The sequence below is a fragment of the Sylvia atricapilla genome, chromosome 20 (genome assembly GCF_009819655.1).
Source record: "Sylvia atricapilla isolate bSylAtr1 chromosome 20, bSylAtr1.pri, whole genome shotgun sequence".
Lineage (NCBI taxonomy): Eukaryota > Metazoa > Chordata > Aves > Passeriformes > Sylviidae > Sylvia > Sylvia atricapilla.
In genome coordinates, this window is record NC_089159.1 from 742,653 (window position 1) to 760,588 (window position 17,936).

The following is a 17,936-nucleotide window of genomic DNA, read 5'->3' on the forward strand; positions in this document are numbered from 1 at the left end:
CACTGGGGAGCCAGGTGTCCTCACCAAGGGGGTGGCCAAAGGTGCCGGTGGCTCTGGGAAGGACACACTGAGAGCTCCAGCCATGAACCATCGGCCATGGGTTTGTCACCTTCCTCATGGGGAAGTTTGGGGCTCCAGGGGAGAGGAAGAAGGGCAGGTTCTCCCAGAATCCTGGCAAGGTGCTGCAGGGACCTCCCTGGGAAATATCTTGTGACAGGTAACAGGCAGAGGTCCTCATGAGGCTTGAGATGTGCAAGGAGAAGAGGTGCTGGGGACCAGTCAGGACACCTAGATCCAGATGGAGATGGAAATTGATTCCTGGGATCCCGCCAAGATGCCCAGCTCTGTAGGGAGGGGTCTCCTCTGTAGGGGAAGGGGTCACTGAGGAGCTGGAAGGACTGGCTGGAAGGTCTGGCTGGGGTGTCCATGGGGACATCTGATCCCCATCCTTGGTGACAGCAAGACACCCCCACATGAGGATTTTCCAGTGGTGAGCAGGTGATGGCTCTGGGATCCTCTGGAGCCCTTTCCAGCTCAGCCCATCCCTCCTTTGAGCCAGAGACTGGACTGGAGACATCCTTGGATCATTCCTGCCCTCCGCCCCTCTGATGCCCCATCCTGTATCTGGCACGTGGCTCTGCAGGGTGTTTGTCATGGTTGACCCTGTTCCCAGAGTCACCTCCATCCCCTGGGTACAAGATCCCTCCCTCTGGGTCAGGGACAGGGGCTTTGTGTGCTTCTGGGGCAGTCTGAGCCCTCCCTCCACGATTTGGTGTCACTGTCACACCTCTCTATGACTTGGACTAGGATAGGAGCCACCAGCTTGTGTCACACATGTCACCAGTACCTGGTGGCTCCATGGGGAACATCCAGATGCCCAAAACCCTGGTGGAGCTCCAAAGCCAATGGTGAGGGGTCAGTACCTATCTGCCTCAATTTCCCCCATAGCTGGAATGGGCTGTGGGGTATGAGGGGGGGAAGAAGGGCTGTCACTGCAGCTCCTGTCCCCACTCCGGTGTCCTCTGGTCCCTGACAGGTGAGGCTGGCCAAATCCAGGCAATAAAATCCCATGGGACACGGACCCAACCTCATTTGCAAGCAGTTTTTGTAAGGTCTACATGAATGTGGCATTTATAAACACAGCCCTGGGAATACAGTTCTGCCGTCCTGCCCCTCTCTGCCAGCTGGGGACATGTGGGGCCCACCCCTGACCCAGCTACTGGTCCTGTGGGAACACAGACCCCTGGGAGGGGACAGCTGGAGGCCTCTGAAAGCCTCAGCTGCTTCTGATGGGAGAAATGGCTTCTCCACAGTCACAGTGCCATCCTCCCCCAGCTCCAGCACAGCCCCTTCCCAGTGGGGCTCCAGAGGAGGAGGTAAGTGATGGGTGCTCCTGATTCCCCAGTGCCACCAGGTCCCCAGGCAGGACCAGGGATGGGCAGCATCGACTGATGAGTCCTTTGCAAGGAATTTGGGAGCTGGTAACACATGATGAGTTGTGGGAAGGTTCAGGTGGGCAGGGCAGGCCATCCACCTGGTTTGGATGGCCATGACACCGTCCCCCCTGCTGTGACACCATCCCATAGAGCTCATCCTGTGTTTGGACACAACCTCTCTGAAGGGCTGGACTTGGGGAATGTGGACCCTCAGAACCTCCCAGCCCCCCTCCTCTAAGCAGGAGCTCCCTGCAGAGACACCCAAGGGTGAGGAAACCCTGGTATACGGCTTTGGGGATCTGTGGGACCCTGACGGGTGATTCTAGGGAACCTCTGTGTGTGGATTTGGGCAGCTGGAAGACCCTGGCATGTGGGTTTTGGGTTTGGGGGACCCCAGACTCTGGGTTTGGGCGCTATTGGCTGCCCTATGAGACTCAAGCACAGGGAGCAGCCCAGACATGGGAAGCCCTTCTGGGCTCAGACCAAGGGAAAGGGGCCAAAAGGCAGGAGTTACACCCCAGATTTTCAGGTTCCACCCTGAGCACAGACCCCTCAACCTCATCTCTGTGCTGAAGCAGATCTTGGGGAGCACCATGGGGTGCTTGAAGTGGCTCGTCCTTTCCACAGTGTGAAAAATGAGTTTATTGCCAGCTTGGAGTCTGTTTGGCTGCTTTGGAGAGTGGAGAGCAGAACTTCTGCCTGTGCTCTGGTGGCTTTGGGGATGGACCCTTGAGGCTTTGTCCCCTGGGATGTGTCACTGGGAGCAACAGCAAGGTGCTCCACTCCCTGTACATGGCATTCCTCGGCCCAGCCACCCACTTGGAAGGCCCCAAAACAGGACCTGTTGCAAGAGCTAAAAATAGAGGTCCTCACAGTGGCTGCAGGGAAGCATCCAAACATGTGGCCTCTGGACCTGCCAGCAGCCGAGGACAGGAGTGACCCCCAGCCCCATCCCATGCCTGGCTGACCCCCTGTGGTCTCCCTGACCCCAAATCTTCCCCCCCTGACCCCCCCTTTGAATCCTCCCAGGCAGCCCAAGCCCCAGGTCCTGTCTCGATGCCAGGGGCAGGCAGCGAGGAGGTTAAGCTCCCCGTGCCTGCCGGATGCAGCATCCTGGGCTGGGCTCTCTCCATCTTGTTTTGGTTTGGAGGAATAAAAGCTTTGGCAGCAGCAAAGCCGCTTCCCAAAATAACTCAGCCTCCCATGGTAATTATAGAGCTCTGGGCCCCGGTAGTGAGCGGAGACTTCCCAGGCAAGCCGGGACCTGGAATCGCTGCTGCCGCCAGGCCGAGGGACCCCAGGGTGCCTCGGGGACCTTGGGGGCCTCTTCAGCTGTGCCACCCTCCCTGGGTGTCATCATCGCTCCCCTTTGTGTCGTTTCCCAGACAGGAGCATGCAGCCCCTGTGTCCCCTCCTGCTCCCCAGCTGATCCCTTCAGCTTTTAATGCTCTGTGTAAAGCCCAGGTTGCAGCTCCCCGGCCTCGGCGGGCACTGGGCTACTGGAGCAAGGCGGTAGCAAGCGGGTGGCTGCTCCGGGCTGTGCCTGCTGGCCAGGCCGAGAACACCCAGCTCATCCCAGCAGTGGCCGCTGAGAACGCGCGGCTCACCCCGGCACTGCCCTCCCGCCCCCGCGGGGCTCAGCGCTGCTCCTTGAAGGGCAGGGAGAGCCCGGCCTGAGCTCCTGGAGCCCCCGAGCCCCTAATCCCCGGTAATCCTGGAGGAAAGCGCTGGCTGTGGGGATTAGGGATGTAAACCGCCACCCTCACCTGCCTGCCCCTGCCTGCCCCTGCCTGGGCCCTGCAGCCAGCCAAGATGAGGTGCTGGGAGAGCAGCATCCCTGTCTGCATTCCCGAATACAGGGTCGAGGTGGCCACCCGTGCTCTCTGAGGCTGTGTTGAGCCTGTGATGGTTATTTATGGGAATAAAAGGAATGTGGAGCCATCTGGACACAGCCTGGATCTATAACATCGGAGGGAAAGAGATTCCACGCAGTGACAAGGTTGGGGACAAGACTGAGATAGTCCCTGTGGAGTCATACAGCTTCAGTCAGAGCCTGACTGAGGCTCGATCCATCTCTTCCTCATGGAGAATTACCACTGGCTTTTTTCACGGGCAGAGAAACTGAGGCAAGGGAGGAAAGGGATGAGAGGGATGCGCTGGGAATGCATGTGACCTCCTCAGCTCCCTGGGCTGGAGTGAGTTTGAGGTGAGACAAGGACAGTCCTGAGGAGCAGCTGGGCCGGGAGACTGAAATTTGGGGAGGGCTGAGCTCTGCCAGCTGCTCACCACGGGGAGCAGCCACCGCAGCCAAGGCTCTCCCGGCCCCTTTCATGGCCGGAACACAAGCGCCCTGGGCAACCCCACCCGTGGTGCCAGCGTCCTCCCTGTCCTCAGGCACACGGGGACACAGCCGTGTGCCACTGCCACTCACATGGGCCTGGGGCCGGGGGCATCTCAGGAAGGTGCTGCCATGCCTGAGGTGGGGTGGGGATGGGGACAGGGGCACAGCCAGCTGGGTGTCTGGTTCCCTTTGCCAGGCCACCAGCCAGCGGCAGGATGGCTCAGCAGCAGCCCTGGGAAGGGCTTTGAGAGGGGGAGGCAGGCTGGGATTTTGCAGAGAGAGCACTGGGAGACTGGGTTTCGGTGACCTGTGCCCAGTGCAGTCACCAGTCCCTGGTACCCGGCAGGTGATGTGGGATGGGTGGTGCTGGGGTGTTTTCCCAGTACCTAACGGCCCCTAGGTGGTGTCCAGTGCTCCCAAGAGCCAGGGCTGGTGTGGAGCCCAGTGCCTCCTGCACAGTACCTGGTTACCTGCAGGGCAATGCCCGGTGCTGGTGACACTGCCAGGAGGTCGCTCAGTGTCACAGGGGCGTTCCCTCCCACCTGCCTCAGTAACTGGTGCTGCTGGGACCTTGTACCCACTGCCTGCCCCGGGCCCTGCCAATCAATGCACAGCGCCAGTACTGGTGCCTGTGCCCTGTCCCTGGTACTAGTGCTCTGTCCCTGCTGCAGCGTCTTGCTCCTGGCGCTAGTGCCACAGCACAGATGGTGGAGCCCCGTGCCTGGCGCTGCTGCCCTGTGCCACCACCCCACACCACCGTGCAGTTCTTGGTGCCCGGTGCCCAGCCCCAGTGCCAGCTGCCAAAGCGAGTGCCTGGGGCTGTGTCAAGTATTGATGCCAGAGCCGAATGCCAAGGCTGGGTGCTGATGCCCAGTGCCCGGTGCTGGTACCCAGTGCGTAGTTTCAGTGCCCGGTGCCCGAAGCTGGTGCCGGTGCCCGGCGTGCATTGCTCGGGCCCGGTGCCGGCGGTGAGTGCTGCTGTGGCTGCCGGTGCCCGGGCGCAGTGCGCGGTGCCGGGCGCTGTTGCCGCTGGCGGTGCCGGTGCCCGGTGCCGCTGCCGGTGATGCCGAAGGGCCGCCCCGCCCGTCCCCCCGCCCGCCCCGCCCCGGGGCCGCCCCCGCCCCCGCCGCTGCTATTTCTGCTAATCCGCGGCGGGGCCCGGCCGTGCCCATCGGCAGCCGCCGCTCCCGGACGGCGCCCGGCGCCGCAGCCATGGTAAGGCCGGCGCGGATGTGGGACCGGCCCGGGCCGCCTCGGTCGGCTCCGCGCCGCGGCACGGGCCCGCTCCCGCAGCCCGCTGCCCTCCGTGAAGGTGACGGTGCGCGGGGGCGGAGCGGCCCGGGGCCGCCGGTGCCGCAGCGGAGCGCGGGGGGGCCTCGGGCGGCGGGGCAGCACCTGCCCGGCCCCGGCGGGCGGCTGGAGGCGGGGGCGCCACGGGCCTCTCACCGGGGCATCCAGCGCTCGGGAGCGTCACCTGCGCGTCCCCTCGTCTTTCGCTTCCCCCACGGGTGTCCGTGGGTGGGCAGCGGGAGCTGCTCTGGCATGGCTCCGTGCCGAGCATCGGTCCCTAGCTCTTGGCGAGTCCCGGGCTCCGGCGCTGGTGGTACTGCCAGCCCGGCCGGGTCCTCGGCCGGGACCGCCACACGCACGGAGCCGGCTCTGTACTCACCGCAAGGTCCGGAGCCGCCGCTGGCATTCCCAGCCCGCGGGAGCTTGTTCTGCATCTCCCGTTCTGCCGCGCTCCTCCGCGGTGGTGGCAGGTCCCCAGGAGCCGCTCGGCTGGGCCACGTCTCCGCGGGGACCTCGGGCTGCGTCCAGGGTGGGGGTGAGGACGGAGAGCTGCGGCCGTGGCTCGCGTGGCACCGGGTTGTGGCCGATGGGACAAGTGGCCTTGGTGGGGAGCGCTGCGGCCGCGCTGCCCCGGCAGCCGCCGTGGGAACCAGCCCGGCACATTCTTTCGGAGCTGGACGCAGCGAAACCAGAGAGGAGGGCGGCTGGCGGAGCGTGTCGCAACGGAGCGCCTTCCCGACAGGCTCCAGACTGTGGCTTTGGGATGCACACATCAGCCTTGGAAACGTCGCGGGGGGACAGCAGTCACAGCTGGGGACCGGGGGCAGCTGGGCTCCCTCGCCCCTGCACGTGGGGTGCGCTGGGGCTGGAGGTGCTCCAGAAGGGCCCAGAGAGGCAGAGCCGGTGCCCCTACCACCGGTGCCACATTCCTCTGTCCCCAAAGCAGTTCACAGCTGGCCCGGAGAAGGAGCGTGAGTACTGGTTCTTCCCCGATCTCTGGTCCCGGCTCAGAGCGGGTCAGAACTTGCCCAGCCCCACGTGCTGCGATGTCACTGGTTTCCAGGACTGGCCTGCCTGTCATGTCCCGGCACACAGGGAGCCACTGCTCATGGTCCCATCCTGGAGGGTCTGCTCAGGTGCTCACAGGTCCTTCAAGCTGGAGGATTCCCTGCAGGAGAGGGACTAGAGCTGCTGCACCAGCGGCCGTGGCTCTCGTCCCCCGTGCTCACCTGCCTGGTGCTGACCCCCTGCCCAGAAACGGGACCCACACCTCAGCCTTTGCCCCGTCCTTAGGGTGCCCAGCACCCTGCTCCTCTTCCAGCTGCCGGGAGACTCAGTTTCCCATCTGGAATGCTGCTGATGGGTGGAATGGCAGAGCTGGGTGTACTCTAATTCTCCGGCGGGAGCATCCCGTGCATCCCGAGGCGGGGCCGAGCAGACACAGCCCAGGTTCTGTCTCCGTGGGAACGAGTGGCCTGGTCCTGGCAGCGCTGGGCTTCCCTGGGGGCTTGTCCTGCGTGGGGTTCGTGCCGTTGGGACAGCGGTTGTGCCTGGGATGCTCAGCCATAGTGAGGTGGCATTCTGGGCGTCACCTTTAGAGGGCTTGGGAACGCCTCTGTCAGCCTGGCGGTAGGGACAGCACCTCGCCGGGATGTCCCCTTCCTTTCCCTGCAGAAGCAGGCTGGGAAAACACCTCCCGTGGGAATGCGGTACCCGTGGAAAGGTGCTCAGGGGCAGCCGGGGGCTTTCCTAGGTCAGGCTTTGCCCGCTGCCCCCGTGTCTCTCCGCTCCGCATCCCTCGGGCTGTCACGGCGCGGGGACGGTGCGATGCAGAGTGACAGGCGGGGACGAGGCGGCGTGTGTGGCCCCTCGCTGGGGCTGCGGGGCCGCTGACAGCCCGGGTGTGAGGCCGGCTTGCACTCAGCCGCGTGTGTAATCTGCTTACGGGGGCACCAGCACAGCCCCGGGCTCTCGCTGCCGTAAATCCCTGCTCCTGCCGGGAGTGCGGGTTGGGACGCTTGGAAAGCGGCCGAGCGACCCTGGATCGTGCCTGAGCTGCTCTGATGCATCTCGACACACATCAAGGTGAATCACCGTCCCTGGTGACCCCGAAGTGACAGCTGGGGAACCCTGACTGCCACCCACGGCTCCTCCGGGGGCACTGTTAACCCTTCGCCTCCCAGGGATGAGCCGGGAAAGCCGAGGCAGGAATACTGGAGCTTCCGCCTGGTATCCCTGTGTTGGGCAGCGCCCCAGTCCAGGACTGGGTCCTCCCGAGCCAGGCCCAGCTCGGGCAAGGGCTTGGAGCCACGCGGGGAAGCTTTAAATTGTCGGGTGCAAAAGTGTGGGACACCTGAGTTACTGACCTCAAAGAGACTGTAGAACCCCCCTGGGGTGTGGTCCTGGTGGGCAGCAGGAGTGAACGTGTTGGGCACTGGGATGGAGGGACATTTTGTCCCGGGACAGAGGGAGTTTAGTCCCAGGATGGAGCGGGTTTTTATCCTGGGACAGAGGTGTTTCCAAGGACTGAGTGTCCTCCTGGGCTGTAGCCAATCTGTGTGTTCAGCCAAGGGGTGCTGGTGCTGCTGGTGCTGCTGGTGGTGGTCCTGCAGCCCACCCAGATCTCCCTTGGCCAATGATGGCTGCTCCTCGAAATGTCGACAGCGGGGCAGGAGCTGGGCTTGGCTCTGCCCGGGGGTCCCTTTCCCCGCCCGTGCCCCTCGCAGGGGCCGTGCCTGGCTCCTGGGTGCCGCGGACGCCCGGCGCGCAGCCTGCCCAGGGTGGAGTTATGCTAATAGTGCTCCCCAGCCCTCGGCGCAGCCGGTGCCACTCGGCATCTTCTGCTGGCCACGGGCGACACCGGCTGTGCCATGGCCACCTGCCCCGAGCTGCAGCCTGGGCAAGAGGTACGGGGGCAACGCCCGTCCCTGGCGCGGCGAGAGAGGGGTCAGAGGGGGTGGGGGGCACGGACCGCTCCGGTGCTGCGGAAGTTGCCACAGCTGGTTCTCTGTCCTTGGGACGGCCCTTCCGAGGGCTGCACTTGCTGCAGGACCCCCAAGGATGCGGCACAAACCTCGGTGCCGCGGCACTGCCGAGGTCATCGGCCGGGGGTGGGGGGACGAGGGCGAGCCCCAAAGGGCTGGAGCCCCAAAAGGCTGGGGGCCCAAGAGATGGAACGGCAGCAGGGCTGGAAGCGCTCGCCGCTGGTGGCGGCATCACCTCCTATCCCCGAGTGTACCCGGCCCGGGCTGTCCTGTGCTGGGGGCTGGCGCTGAGGCCCCCCAGGTCAAGGGCAGTGAGGAAGAGGATGCTACGGTCACACAGACCCACTGAGCATTGGGGACCCGCTGGGGCAGAGGGGAGCACGGGGGTCCCGCAGCCCCCGCCGTGGGGCCACCTGCTGCCCCCCCCAGCCTAGCCCCGTGGTCGCCGTGCTGTGGCCGCGGGGGCAGCGGGAGCGGGGCCAGGCGTGCGAGCGCTCAGCCGCGGCAGCGCCGTGACCTTGTTTCCAGCCCGCTAATTCCGCGCATCTCGCCTTGCCTCCGGCACCGCTGCCCGCCCCGCCAGCGAGCGGAGACACGGCGTAGGGGAGGACACGTGTCCCCACGGAGGGATCTCTCCTCGAGGCCCCGGGACGGGGGGGGCACTGACCCCCAGCTGGGAGCCTGCAGGGTCACGAGCTCCCCCGGCCCCTGTGTGCCTCTCGTTTGGGCTCACACTGCCCGTGGGGCTGGGGTCGCCTGGCAGTTACCTCGGGACCTTGGGGACATCGGTGCCTGCTGGCAGTAGGGCTCGGTCCCACGGGATCCGCCGCCGGACGTGCCCTTGGGAACGCGCCTCCTCCCACCAGCGCTTGTAAACAGGATGCGGAGCCATCCCAACCCCGCCGTCCCCGTCCCTCGTCCCAGCCCCGCCACCCCACGGGGCCGCAGCCGAGGGAGCTGTGCCTGTCTCCCCAGCCCCTGCCGGGGGCTGCTGCCCGCGCCCCCTCCGGGACGGGCAGAGGCAGGGCAAGGAGGCGCCGGGGTCCCGGTCGTGTCTGTCGGCCGGGTCCCCTGCCCTGGCTGTCTCCTGGGACTGCGGGGACGGGAGTCCCTTGTGCCATGGCCCTGACACCCTGTGAACGGGCAGCGGGCGGGGGGCACGGGCACCTGGGGACCCCTGCCCACCATCTGCCTTGCCCCGGCGGCAGCCCCGCTCAGGTCACTCCCCAAATGCTTTTCATCTCTTCTTGGTGTCTCTGCCTCCTCCCGGCGCCCTCCTTGTCCTCCTGCCAGGCCATGGGGCGCGGGGGGGTCCTGGCTGCCCCAGAAGACCCCGAGGAGCGGCGGGGTGCCCAGGGGGAAGGTGCCCACCCTTGTCCCCCGGAGTGCCAGGAGCTGGCTGCCGTCCCCACGCCGCAAGTCGTAAGGGCCCGAGGGTGCAAGAGACCATGGCTGTCCCCACTGTCACCCCTAATGGCTGTCCCCGTGGCTGTCCCCAGGGTGGTGGCTGGTCCCCTGGGGTGGCCGTGTCCCGTCTCTCCTCCCATCCCTGCCACCTTTAGGCTGCATGTGTCTGGCTGCTGCGGCCTGGGGCTTTGTGGGGCTGAGCTGGGTGCTGCCATCTCAGGCTGGCGTTGTCCCTACCAGTGTCATCTCCTCCCTTGGTTCCCAGATAAAGCGTTTCCTGAAGGAGGACTCGGACGAGGCCGAGCTGACCCAGTTCCTGCGGGATTGCCCACCAGCTGACAGCTCCAGGAAGGTGGAGGCCCCAGAGGGCCGGCGGGAGCCCGGCCACCCCCTAGGCAGCATGGCCAGGGTCCCCTCAGATGAAGCCAGTGATGAGAGGGATTCCAGGATCTTCTCCCGCTCTCGGCCCCCAGATTTCCAGCAGCACATCGCAGCTCCCCCACCTCCCAGCCCCAACCGCCCGCGGAGCCCCTGGGGGCAGCTGGACCCCTACGACTCCTCTGAGGTGCGGAATGTGTCCGTGGGGCAGGGAGTGACACATACGTGGGGCGAGGGGCTGCGGGATGGAGGGTGTTCCCATCTTGTGAGCACAAAGGCTTCTGGCAGGCATGGCCTCATGCCCTGGAACTCCAACCCTGGGAATCCCTTTGCGGGCAGGAGGAACCGGGGGGGGGGGGTTTCCAGGGTAGGAGGTGGGCTGTGGTGTCCCTGTCCCACATCCCTTCTCCCCTCTGCAGGACGACAAGGAGTATGTGGGCTTTGCCACGCTGCCCAACCAGGTGCACCGCAAGTCGGTGAAGAAGGGCTTCGACTTCACCCTCATGGTGGCAGGTACGGGGGCCCAGCTGCCTGAGGGTGCTGACCCCACTCTGGATCCCAAACACCCTGGTCTGGGTGGCGGGGGATACTGCCTGCCCCCCGTCATCTTTTTCCTGCATTCTCAGGGGAATCTGGGCTGGGCAAGTCCACCCTGGTCAACAGCCTTTTCCTGACTGACATGTACAGGGACCGCAAGCTGCTCAACGCCGAAGGTCAGAGGGGACAGTCACAGTTCAGAGGGGTGTCCTGGGTGACTTGGGCAGTGGCAAAGCCCAGGGATGCTCCTGGGGGCCGCAGCCATTCTCCCTGCCCAGCCAGGCTCCTCTGAAATGATATGTGTTTGTGTTGCCAGCTGCCCGCTGGCACTGGGGACAACTCCGAGGCAGTGGGGACCCCCCTGCACAGGATGGGGACCCCCCACGGGGTCTTTATTTCCACAGGAAAAACAAGTCCTGGCTTGTTGGGGATTGGCTGGAGCTGCAGCATTTCTGGGAGGCTGGGGACAGTCAGGGCTTGGGGCACAGTGCCAGTTCAGCTGCAGACAGTTTTTAAATTAAAATGGCCCAAACTTGCCTAAATCCCCAGGAGCTAGAGGGGTTTGTTTGATTCGTTTCCATTGCTTGGAGTGAAAGCCAAAACACACAATGCAGTAGGAGCATCCTTGGAGATGCAAGGACGTGGAGAGTCCTGGAGTGAAGGGGCATGTGCAGTTTGGAGCTGTGGGGTCACCTGAAAATGCTCCTGCACCAAGACCCGGTCCCAGCACACCCCTGTGCTGTGGTCCTGGGGTGGCAGTGACACAGCCACAGAGGGATGGGTGCACATCCATGGGGATATGGGGACCACAGCATGGAGCATCCCCTCCTGGGCTGGAGCATTGCCTATGTCGGGGCTGATCCAGCTGGGTCACCCAGCCCCCAGGGTGGGGGATGACACCCAGGGGTCACAGCATGTCCCCACGTCACCTCCACCCTCCCTGCTGTCCCCCCGGTAACACGTGTCCCTCCCACAGAGCGCATCACGCAGACAGTGGAGATCACCAAGCATGTGGTGGACATTGAGGAGAAGGGGGTCAAGCTGCGCCTGACCATCGTGGACACGCCAGGCTTTGGGGACGCTGTCAACAACACCGAGTGGTGAGTGCCACGGGGTGGGAACTGTCCCCAGGGAGGTGGGAGGCTGAGCGCCACAGGGTGGGGATTGTTCCCAGGCTGGGTGGGATGATGAGTGCCATGGGGTGGGGGTCTCCCCAGGGCAGACGCCCCGTGATGTGTGAGATGCCCATGGCTCACTGGGCTGAGGTGCTGAGCCATGGGGAGGTATTGAGCTGGGGGTCCACAGAGAGTGGGAGGGGGGGTCCCACAGAGGACTGTGTGTCACCTCGTTGTCCCTGCAGCTGGAAGCCGGTGGCCGACTACATCGATCAGCAGTTCGAGCAGTATTTCCGTGACGAAAGTGGCCTCAACCGGAAAAACATCCAGGACAACCGAGTGCACTGCTGCATCTACTTCATTTCACCCTTTGGCCATGGGTACGGGCAGCCCTGCCTGTGCTGCTGGCGGGGCTGGGCAGGGGCTCAGTGGGATGGGGCTCACCAGGCTCCCCCCGCAGGCTCCGGCCCCTGGACGTGGAGTTCATGAGAGCTCTGCACCAGCGCGTGAACATTGTGCCTGTGCTGGCCAAGGCTGACACCCTGACCCCTGCCGAGGTGGAGCGCATGAAGAACAAGGTGAGGGGAGGTGGCCCGCTAGGAGCTGTCCCAGCAGGTCTCTGGGCATAGGGGTGCCCTGGAGTCTCTGTCCATCTCCTGCCTGGAATTTGCCCTGGAGCATTTTCCAGACTCGAAGCACTGTAGAGGACCATGCTGCCCCCATGGCCACTGAGGACACATCTACCCAGGGCTCACCTGGGGGTTGGAAGCACTGGGGGGTGTCCATGGCATCTGGTTGGGGGGAACAGGCTTTTGGGGGCCGTTTGCCCTGTGTGGTGCCTCCCAAGCCTCTCTCGAGGCTGGAGCCCTACCCTTACGAGGCTGCTTGCCTCCAGATCCGGGAGGAGATCGACCACTATGGCATCCGCATCTACCAGTTCCCTGAGTGCGACTCGGACGAGGATGAAGAGTTCAAGCTGCAGGACCAAGCACTGAAGGTGGGTCTGGCTCCTCTAGCTCCATCACTGGAGGGGCAGAGCCCCATGGCCAGGAGGACACGTCACCCTGGGGTAGCTGCAGGACCCTCTGGGGCCATGCAAGCTCTCTGACATGGAGGGGCTGGCACATATCTCACTACCCAGACACGTCACCAAGATGCCACGGGTGACACCTGCAGCTTGGTGGGATGGGACTTGGGTGGGGAAACCCATGACATGACCTCTGCTGTCCCACTGGGGCTCTCCACAGCTGGGCCTTTGGGATAGCCTGGCAAAGGGTACCTGAGGAGGGCATGTGGAGGGATGTGGGTCCTGGCAGGTGATGGCAGGGCCCTGCTGACCACCCCCCCCCGCCATGCCCTTACAGGAGAGCATCCCCTTTGCCGTCATTGGCAGCAACACGGTGGTGGAGGCCAAGGGGCGGCGTGTCCGCGGGCGCCTCTACCCCTGGGGCATCGTGGAAGGTAACGCTGGGCTGTCCCCGGCAGCCCCCGGCCTTTGGGGACGGGGACACGGCGTGCCCACCGCAGCCCCAGGGCTGGGGACAGGCAGGGCCCTGGCCGTGGCCCCCTGACTCCGCTTCTCCCGCAGTGGAGAACCCGTCCCACTGCGACTTCGTGAAGCTGCGGACTATGCTGGTGAGGACGCACATGCAGGACCTGAAGGACGTGACGCGGGAGACGCACTACGAGAACTACCGCACGCAGTGCATCCAGAGCATGACCCGCATGGTGGTCAAGGAGCGGAACCGCAAGTACGGGGCTCAGCTGGGCTGGGGCTGGGGCGGGGGGCTGCTCCCTGTGGGGTGACCCCACTCATTGCAAGGGGTGGTGTCGGCGGGTCAGGGCTGGGCGTGGGTCTGTGCCGGGAGCCCCGGAGCTGTGCTGGGAGCCCCGGTGTGGTGAGGAGCCCCTCCTGTGCCCCTGGGCTGGGAGTGCCTGGGGGCGATGCTCCAGCAGTGAGGGGGGCCCTGCATCCCCGAGGCTGGGTCTGTCTTAGCTGGGGTACTCCAGCAGTGAGGGGCACCCTGTGACCCCGGGGTGGCTGGGAGGATGCTCTGGTAGTGAGGGGGACCCTGCATCTCCTCAGAGCTGGGGCTGGTTTGAGGGGCGTGTTCCAGCAGTGAGGAGGACTCCATGTGCCCCAGGGCTGGGACTGGGGGCCAGGGCTGTGCTCTGGCAGCAAGGGGGACCTTGTGTCCCCTCTGGGCTGGGTGTGTCTCAGGGGATGCTTCAGCACTGAGGAGGATCCTGCATCCCCCGTGGGGCTGGCTGTGGGAGAATGCTCCAACAGGGAGGGCGCCTTTGCATCCCTGCAGGCTCCAGCGCCAGAGCAGGAGCCCAACAAAAGCCGCTGCTGGGGTTCTGCTTGCGGATCAGCCGAATTCACGGCCCCTATCCGCGTCAGCTGCCAGGAGGGGCTGAGGGAGACCCCCGGGCAGGGTCAGCCAGGGGCTGGAGCAGTGTGGGAGCGAGTGCAGGCTCTGTGGGTCCCAGGAGCTGTGCTGTGGCTATAGGCAACTCTCTGGGCACCTCTAAGTGTCTCTCCCTGTGTGTCCCGGGGCAGGAGCCATCCCTCCGTGCTGAGGCTGTGCTGTGGGAACTGCTCCGCCGACTGAGCCGGGCCCGGCCGGGCCGCGCTGGGCCCCGCCCAGCTCCCCCTGCCACCCCTGTCACCCCTGTCACCCCTGCCACTCCCTGGCCCCGCTATAAAGTGCTTGTTGGTACCCAACACTGTCTTGGTCCTTCTGTGCCCGTGCCAGGGCCAGGCAGCCGCCCTCGGGGCAAGCCGGGCCTGTGGCCACCCGCTCTGGCCCTGTGGCCACCCACTCGTGTCCCACACAAGCCGCTCTGCCAAAGGACACTGTGTACTGGTGGTGTCACCCCGGCCCACCCAGCTTTGGGGGACGTGTCACTGCTGGGTGGCACTGAGCCCCCGAGGGTGCCCAGGATAAGGGTGCCCCCGTCGCTGCCCTCCCGGGGATGCGGTTTCGGGGTGCTGAGGGCCTTTGCTGCACACGCCATTGCTGGTGCCCGGCTGCAGCCTCGTGTCGCTGCCGGCGCTGTCCGGAGCTCGGCGTGCTCCTCACGTCCCCCACGGCGAGAGCCGGGACAACGGCAGCGTCTTCCAAAGCGGCTCCCGAGGCTTCCAACCCCGGCCTTGGCCCAGCCCGCGGCACAGCGGGGCCCCGCGGGGCAGGGCTGTCCTGTCCTGCCCGTGCCCCACCCGTGCCCATCACCCCTTTGCCCACAGGGGCCGCGCTGGCGGTGGCATGTGGCCGCGGCACGTGGCAGCACGACCCCGCCGGCCGCTGTTGGTGTCCCGGCCTTGTCACCCGCTGGGGTGGCACGAGGCGTCCACAGGGACGGGTGGGAGAGCTGCCCCCGCCGGTGCCGTGGGCGTGGGAGAAGCCATCGACTGGGCTGGCCCTGGTCCTGCGTCATGAACACGGTCTCGGGAGATGCTCGAGGCTCTCCCCAGCAGGAGTGCGCTTGAATAGCGGCAGAGCTCGGGAAAAGGGTGGGAAGCATCCCTGGGGCTGGCAGGGCAGTGAAGTGCCTGGAGAGCCCATCCTGAGATGAGGGGACAGAGGGGAGATGCCGAGGGTTTGATGCTTTAAAGCAGCAGGGAAAATACTGGCCCAGGAGAGCCCAACCCCAGTGGGATTCTCCCCAAATTGGGAAGGTGTGGAGGAAGTCCCTGGGCCCCCCATGGCTGATGAGTGGCAGGCTGGGGGTGCTGAGGTTTGTCTGGAACCGCTCACATCTCCCTTGCCTGGAAAAAGCCCCTCTGATGGTGGCCACGGGGCCCAGGGACTGTGCAGGGGGTGCTGGGGACCTGCAGGGCTTGGGGCATCCGGGGAGAATCTTCCCGGGGGGCTGGGGCAGCACCTCACCTCCTCTCTCTGTCCACAGCAAGCTGACCCGGGAGAGCGGGACAGACTTCCCCATCCCTGTGATCCCCCCGGTGCCGGACGTGGAGACAGAGAAGCTCATCCGGGAGAAGGATGAGGAGGTGAGTGTGACCTGGGCTGAGCCCCCAGCCCCTGTCCCCGCTCCCTCCAGCCCCGGCGATGGCACAGCTGCCAGAAACCACCCTTCCTGCAGCATGCTGGTGGCTGCTGCTCCAGCGAGCTGGGTCTGGAGGTGCATCCAAGGGTTCCCTCCTCCCCAGCTCTTGGCAATCCCAGTTTGTCTGGGACGCTCAGCCTCAGCCCCATTTGCACGGGAGCTGTGTGGCTGGGGCTTGGCACCGTTCACGATCGCGGCTCTGCTCCCTTCTAGCTGCGGCGGATGCAGGAGATGCTCCAGAAGATCCAGAAGCAGATGAAGGACTCGCACTAACCCATCCCTCCTCCTCCTCCTCCTCCTCCTCCTCCTGGCCCTGGATCAGAAATGTTTACATCACGCTCCACCTGCCCGGCCCCGCTGCCAGACTCGGTACCAACACCCACCCACCACCTTAAGCTGCGGCATCGCCTTATCCAACCGCCCAGCGCCTGCGGGACAGCGAGGGGACAGTGAGAGACAGGGCACCCAACCTGGGGTTCTCTGCTCTCGTCCCCCCCACCTCACTGGGGACATCTTGGTCCCTCAAGCTTTGGTTTCCTGTTTCTCCACAGCTCTGGGGAGGGCCCTGGCCAGCCTGGTCCCCACAGCGTGTCCCTTGTCCCCATGTCACCCGGGCTCCCTGCTTTACAGCCTTTATGCTCAGCTTGGCCCTGGCTTAAGGGAAGAGGAAAGGGGGGCAATGGTGCCAGCCCCCCAAAGGCCCCAGCAGCCCTGCTGTGGGATACGGGCCTGTTCCCCTGGCTTTGGCTGGCATGGGGGAACAGCAGCTCCTGGGGACCACAGGGGACAGAGGGGTCAGGGGGACAGCTGCCATGCCAACACCAGTGCAGGGGACTGAAGCTTGTCAGTGTCCAGCCCTGTGTCCTCACCCTGTCCCCACTGAGTGACAGCAGGGCTGTGTCATGGGGAGCACTGGGGAATCACTGTCCCCAGGGGAAAACCCTTCAACCCCAAATCAGAGGCTGGGCACCCCCAGCCCCTCATGATATTTGCCCTGTAAAGCAATAATGAGTGTCCTCTGCCCGTGACACCTCTCAGCCCATGGCAACAGCACCGGCCCTGGCTGGAATTTTGGCCCCTGCTGCCACTTGCTTGTCTGTGGTGTCCCTGTGTGTCCAGGATGTCCCTGTCCCTGCTGCTTCTTGGCACAGAAGCCCTGTGTATTCTCCAAGTATATCCCCATCCATGTTGCTTTGCAGCGAAGCACTGCTGCGTGTCCCCGTGTCCCCCGTGGTGTCCCCATGTTCCCCACCACGCCCTGGTTGGTGTTGCTGCCCTACAGAGCACTGCAGCTTGTCCCCCCAGAGACTGTCTCCATCTGTGTTGCTTTCCTACAGAGCTATGCTGCATCCCTGTGTCCCCCTGGGACATCCCCAGCCATGTCACCACCCTGCAGGACTCTGTGTAGTGTCCCTGTGCCCCCAGGGATGTCTGTCCCCAGCTGTGTTGTTTCCTGCAAAGCCCCACTGTGTGTCCCCAGGGGGAGCCCTGGGCACCTGTCGCAGCGTCTCTGGGGAGATGGATCCAAAACCCCCTCCTTGGTACGGGAAAGCCCACGGGGGATGCTGAGGATGCAGACAGGACTGGGAGCAGTGGGGTCACTGGAAGCAGTAGGAGCAGTGGGATCACTGGGAGCTGGCCTGGGGATGTGTCTTGTCCCCATCAGGACCCTCCAAGCTGGGGTCCCCGGGTGGGGTGTGGCCTGGCCAGGGCTCAGGGGTGGAGGCTGCAGGGTGCCAGGGCAGCATCTGGCCTGTGTCCCCCGTGTCCCCGTGCCAGCAGGGGATCCAGTGGCCCTCGTGGGCAGGGCCCCCTTGGGCAGGGCCCTGCAGGGAATATTTAGTGCTTTCCTTTTTTTAATCTCGCTATTTTCTTACAGAAGCCCCTCCCCTGGCATGACGGTCCTAGAGGAGTTTATTAACAGATCAGAGAGTATAGGTTTATAAATTCTTATAGAATAGTGGAAATATTTTTATCCCTCCACAACTGTTCTCAATAAATATGGCTGACCTGGCTTGTCTGCAAACCCGTATGGCTTCCACTGAATGGGGGCACCTCTTGGCCCTGGGCATCCCACAGCCCTGGGCATCCCACGGCCATGGGCACCCACGTTCTGAGGCTGGAGGTGGCCCACCCTGTGGCTGCTTGATTCCAGTTCCTGTCCCCTTGGAAAAGGCTCAAAATGGCTACTGGGGGGTTGTGCTGCACTCACAGCTTGGGATGTGGTGGGAGAGGCCCTTGGGATCCAGCTCTGGGATGAGGGGGCACAAGGAGGGGGTCTCCCCTTCTCACATATCTTGGGGTGCTGAGTGCTTCTGGTGTGGGCTGGGATGGGAGTGGGGAGGGCAGAGCCTGAGCAGGGAATGGAATAGCCCTCCAC

General features: G+C 64.6%; 1 protein-coding gene across 2 annotated transcripts; it reads left to right on the forward strand.

The window, feature by feature from the left end:
* The first annotated feature begins 4,948 nt into the window (after positions 1 to 4,948).
* SEPTIN4 (septin 4) lies at positions 4,949 to 17,570 on the forward strand. Of its 2 annotated transcripts, XM_066333110.1 has the most exons (12): positions 4,949 to 4,992; positions 9,724 to 10,023; positions 10,256 to 10,349; positions 10,463 to 10,549; positions 11,350 to 11,473; positions 11,734 to 11,868; positions 11,949 to 12,066; positions 12,384 to 12,485; positions 12,853 to 12,949; positions 13,077 to 13,239; positions 15,401 to 15,500; positions 15,770 to 17,570. In XM_066333110.1, the coding sequence occupies exons 1-12, from the start codon at positions 4,990 to 4,992 to the stop codon at positions 15,827 to 15,829; spliced, it is 1,383 nt and encodes a 460-aa protein (XP_066189207.1). In that variant the 5' UTR covers positions 4,949 to 4,989; the 3' UTR covers positions 15,830 to 17,570. The 2 variants fall into 2 exon arrangements, with proteins under 2 accessions (XP_066189207.1, XP_066189206.1); XM_066333109.1 differs by lacking the exon at positions 4,949 to 4,992 and having other exon boundaries at positions 9,569 to 10,023.
* Positions 17,571 to 17,936: the final 366 nt, after the last annotated feature.

Excerpts from the sequence above, each read along its gene's own strand:
- SEPTIN4 (XM_066333109.1), top strand. The coding sequence starts at position 9,619 with ATGTGTCTGGCTGCTGCGGCCTGGGGCTTTGTGGGGCTGAGCTGGGTG. Across the intron at positions 10,024-10,255 it reads ACCCCTACGACTCCTCTGAG|GACGACAAGGAGTATGTGGG; the intron begins GTGCGGAATGTG and ends TCCCCTCTGCAG. Across the intron at positions 10,350-10,462 it reads CTTCACCCTCATGGTGGCAG|GGGAATCTGGGCTGGGCAAG; the intron begins GTACGGGGGCCC and ends CTGCATTCTCAG.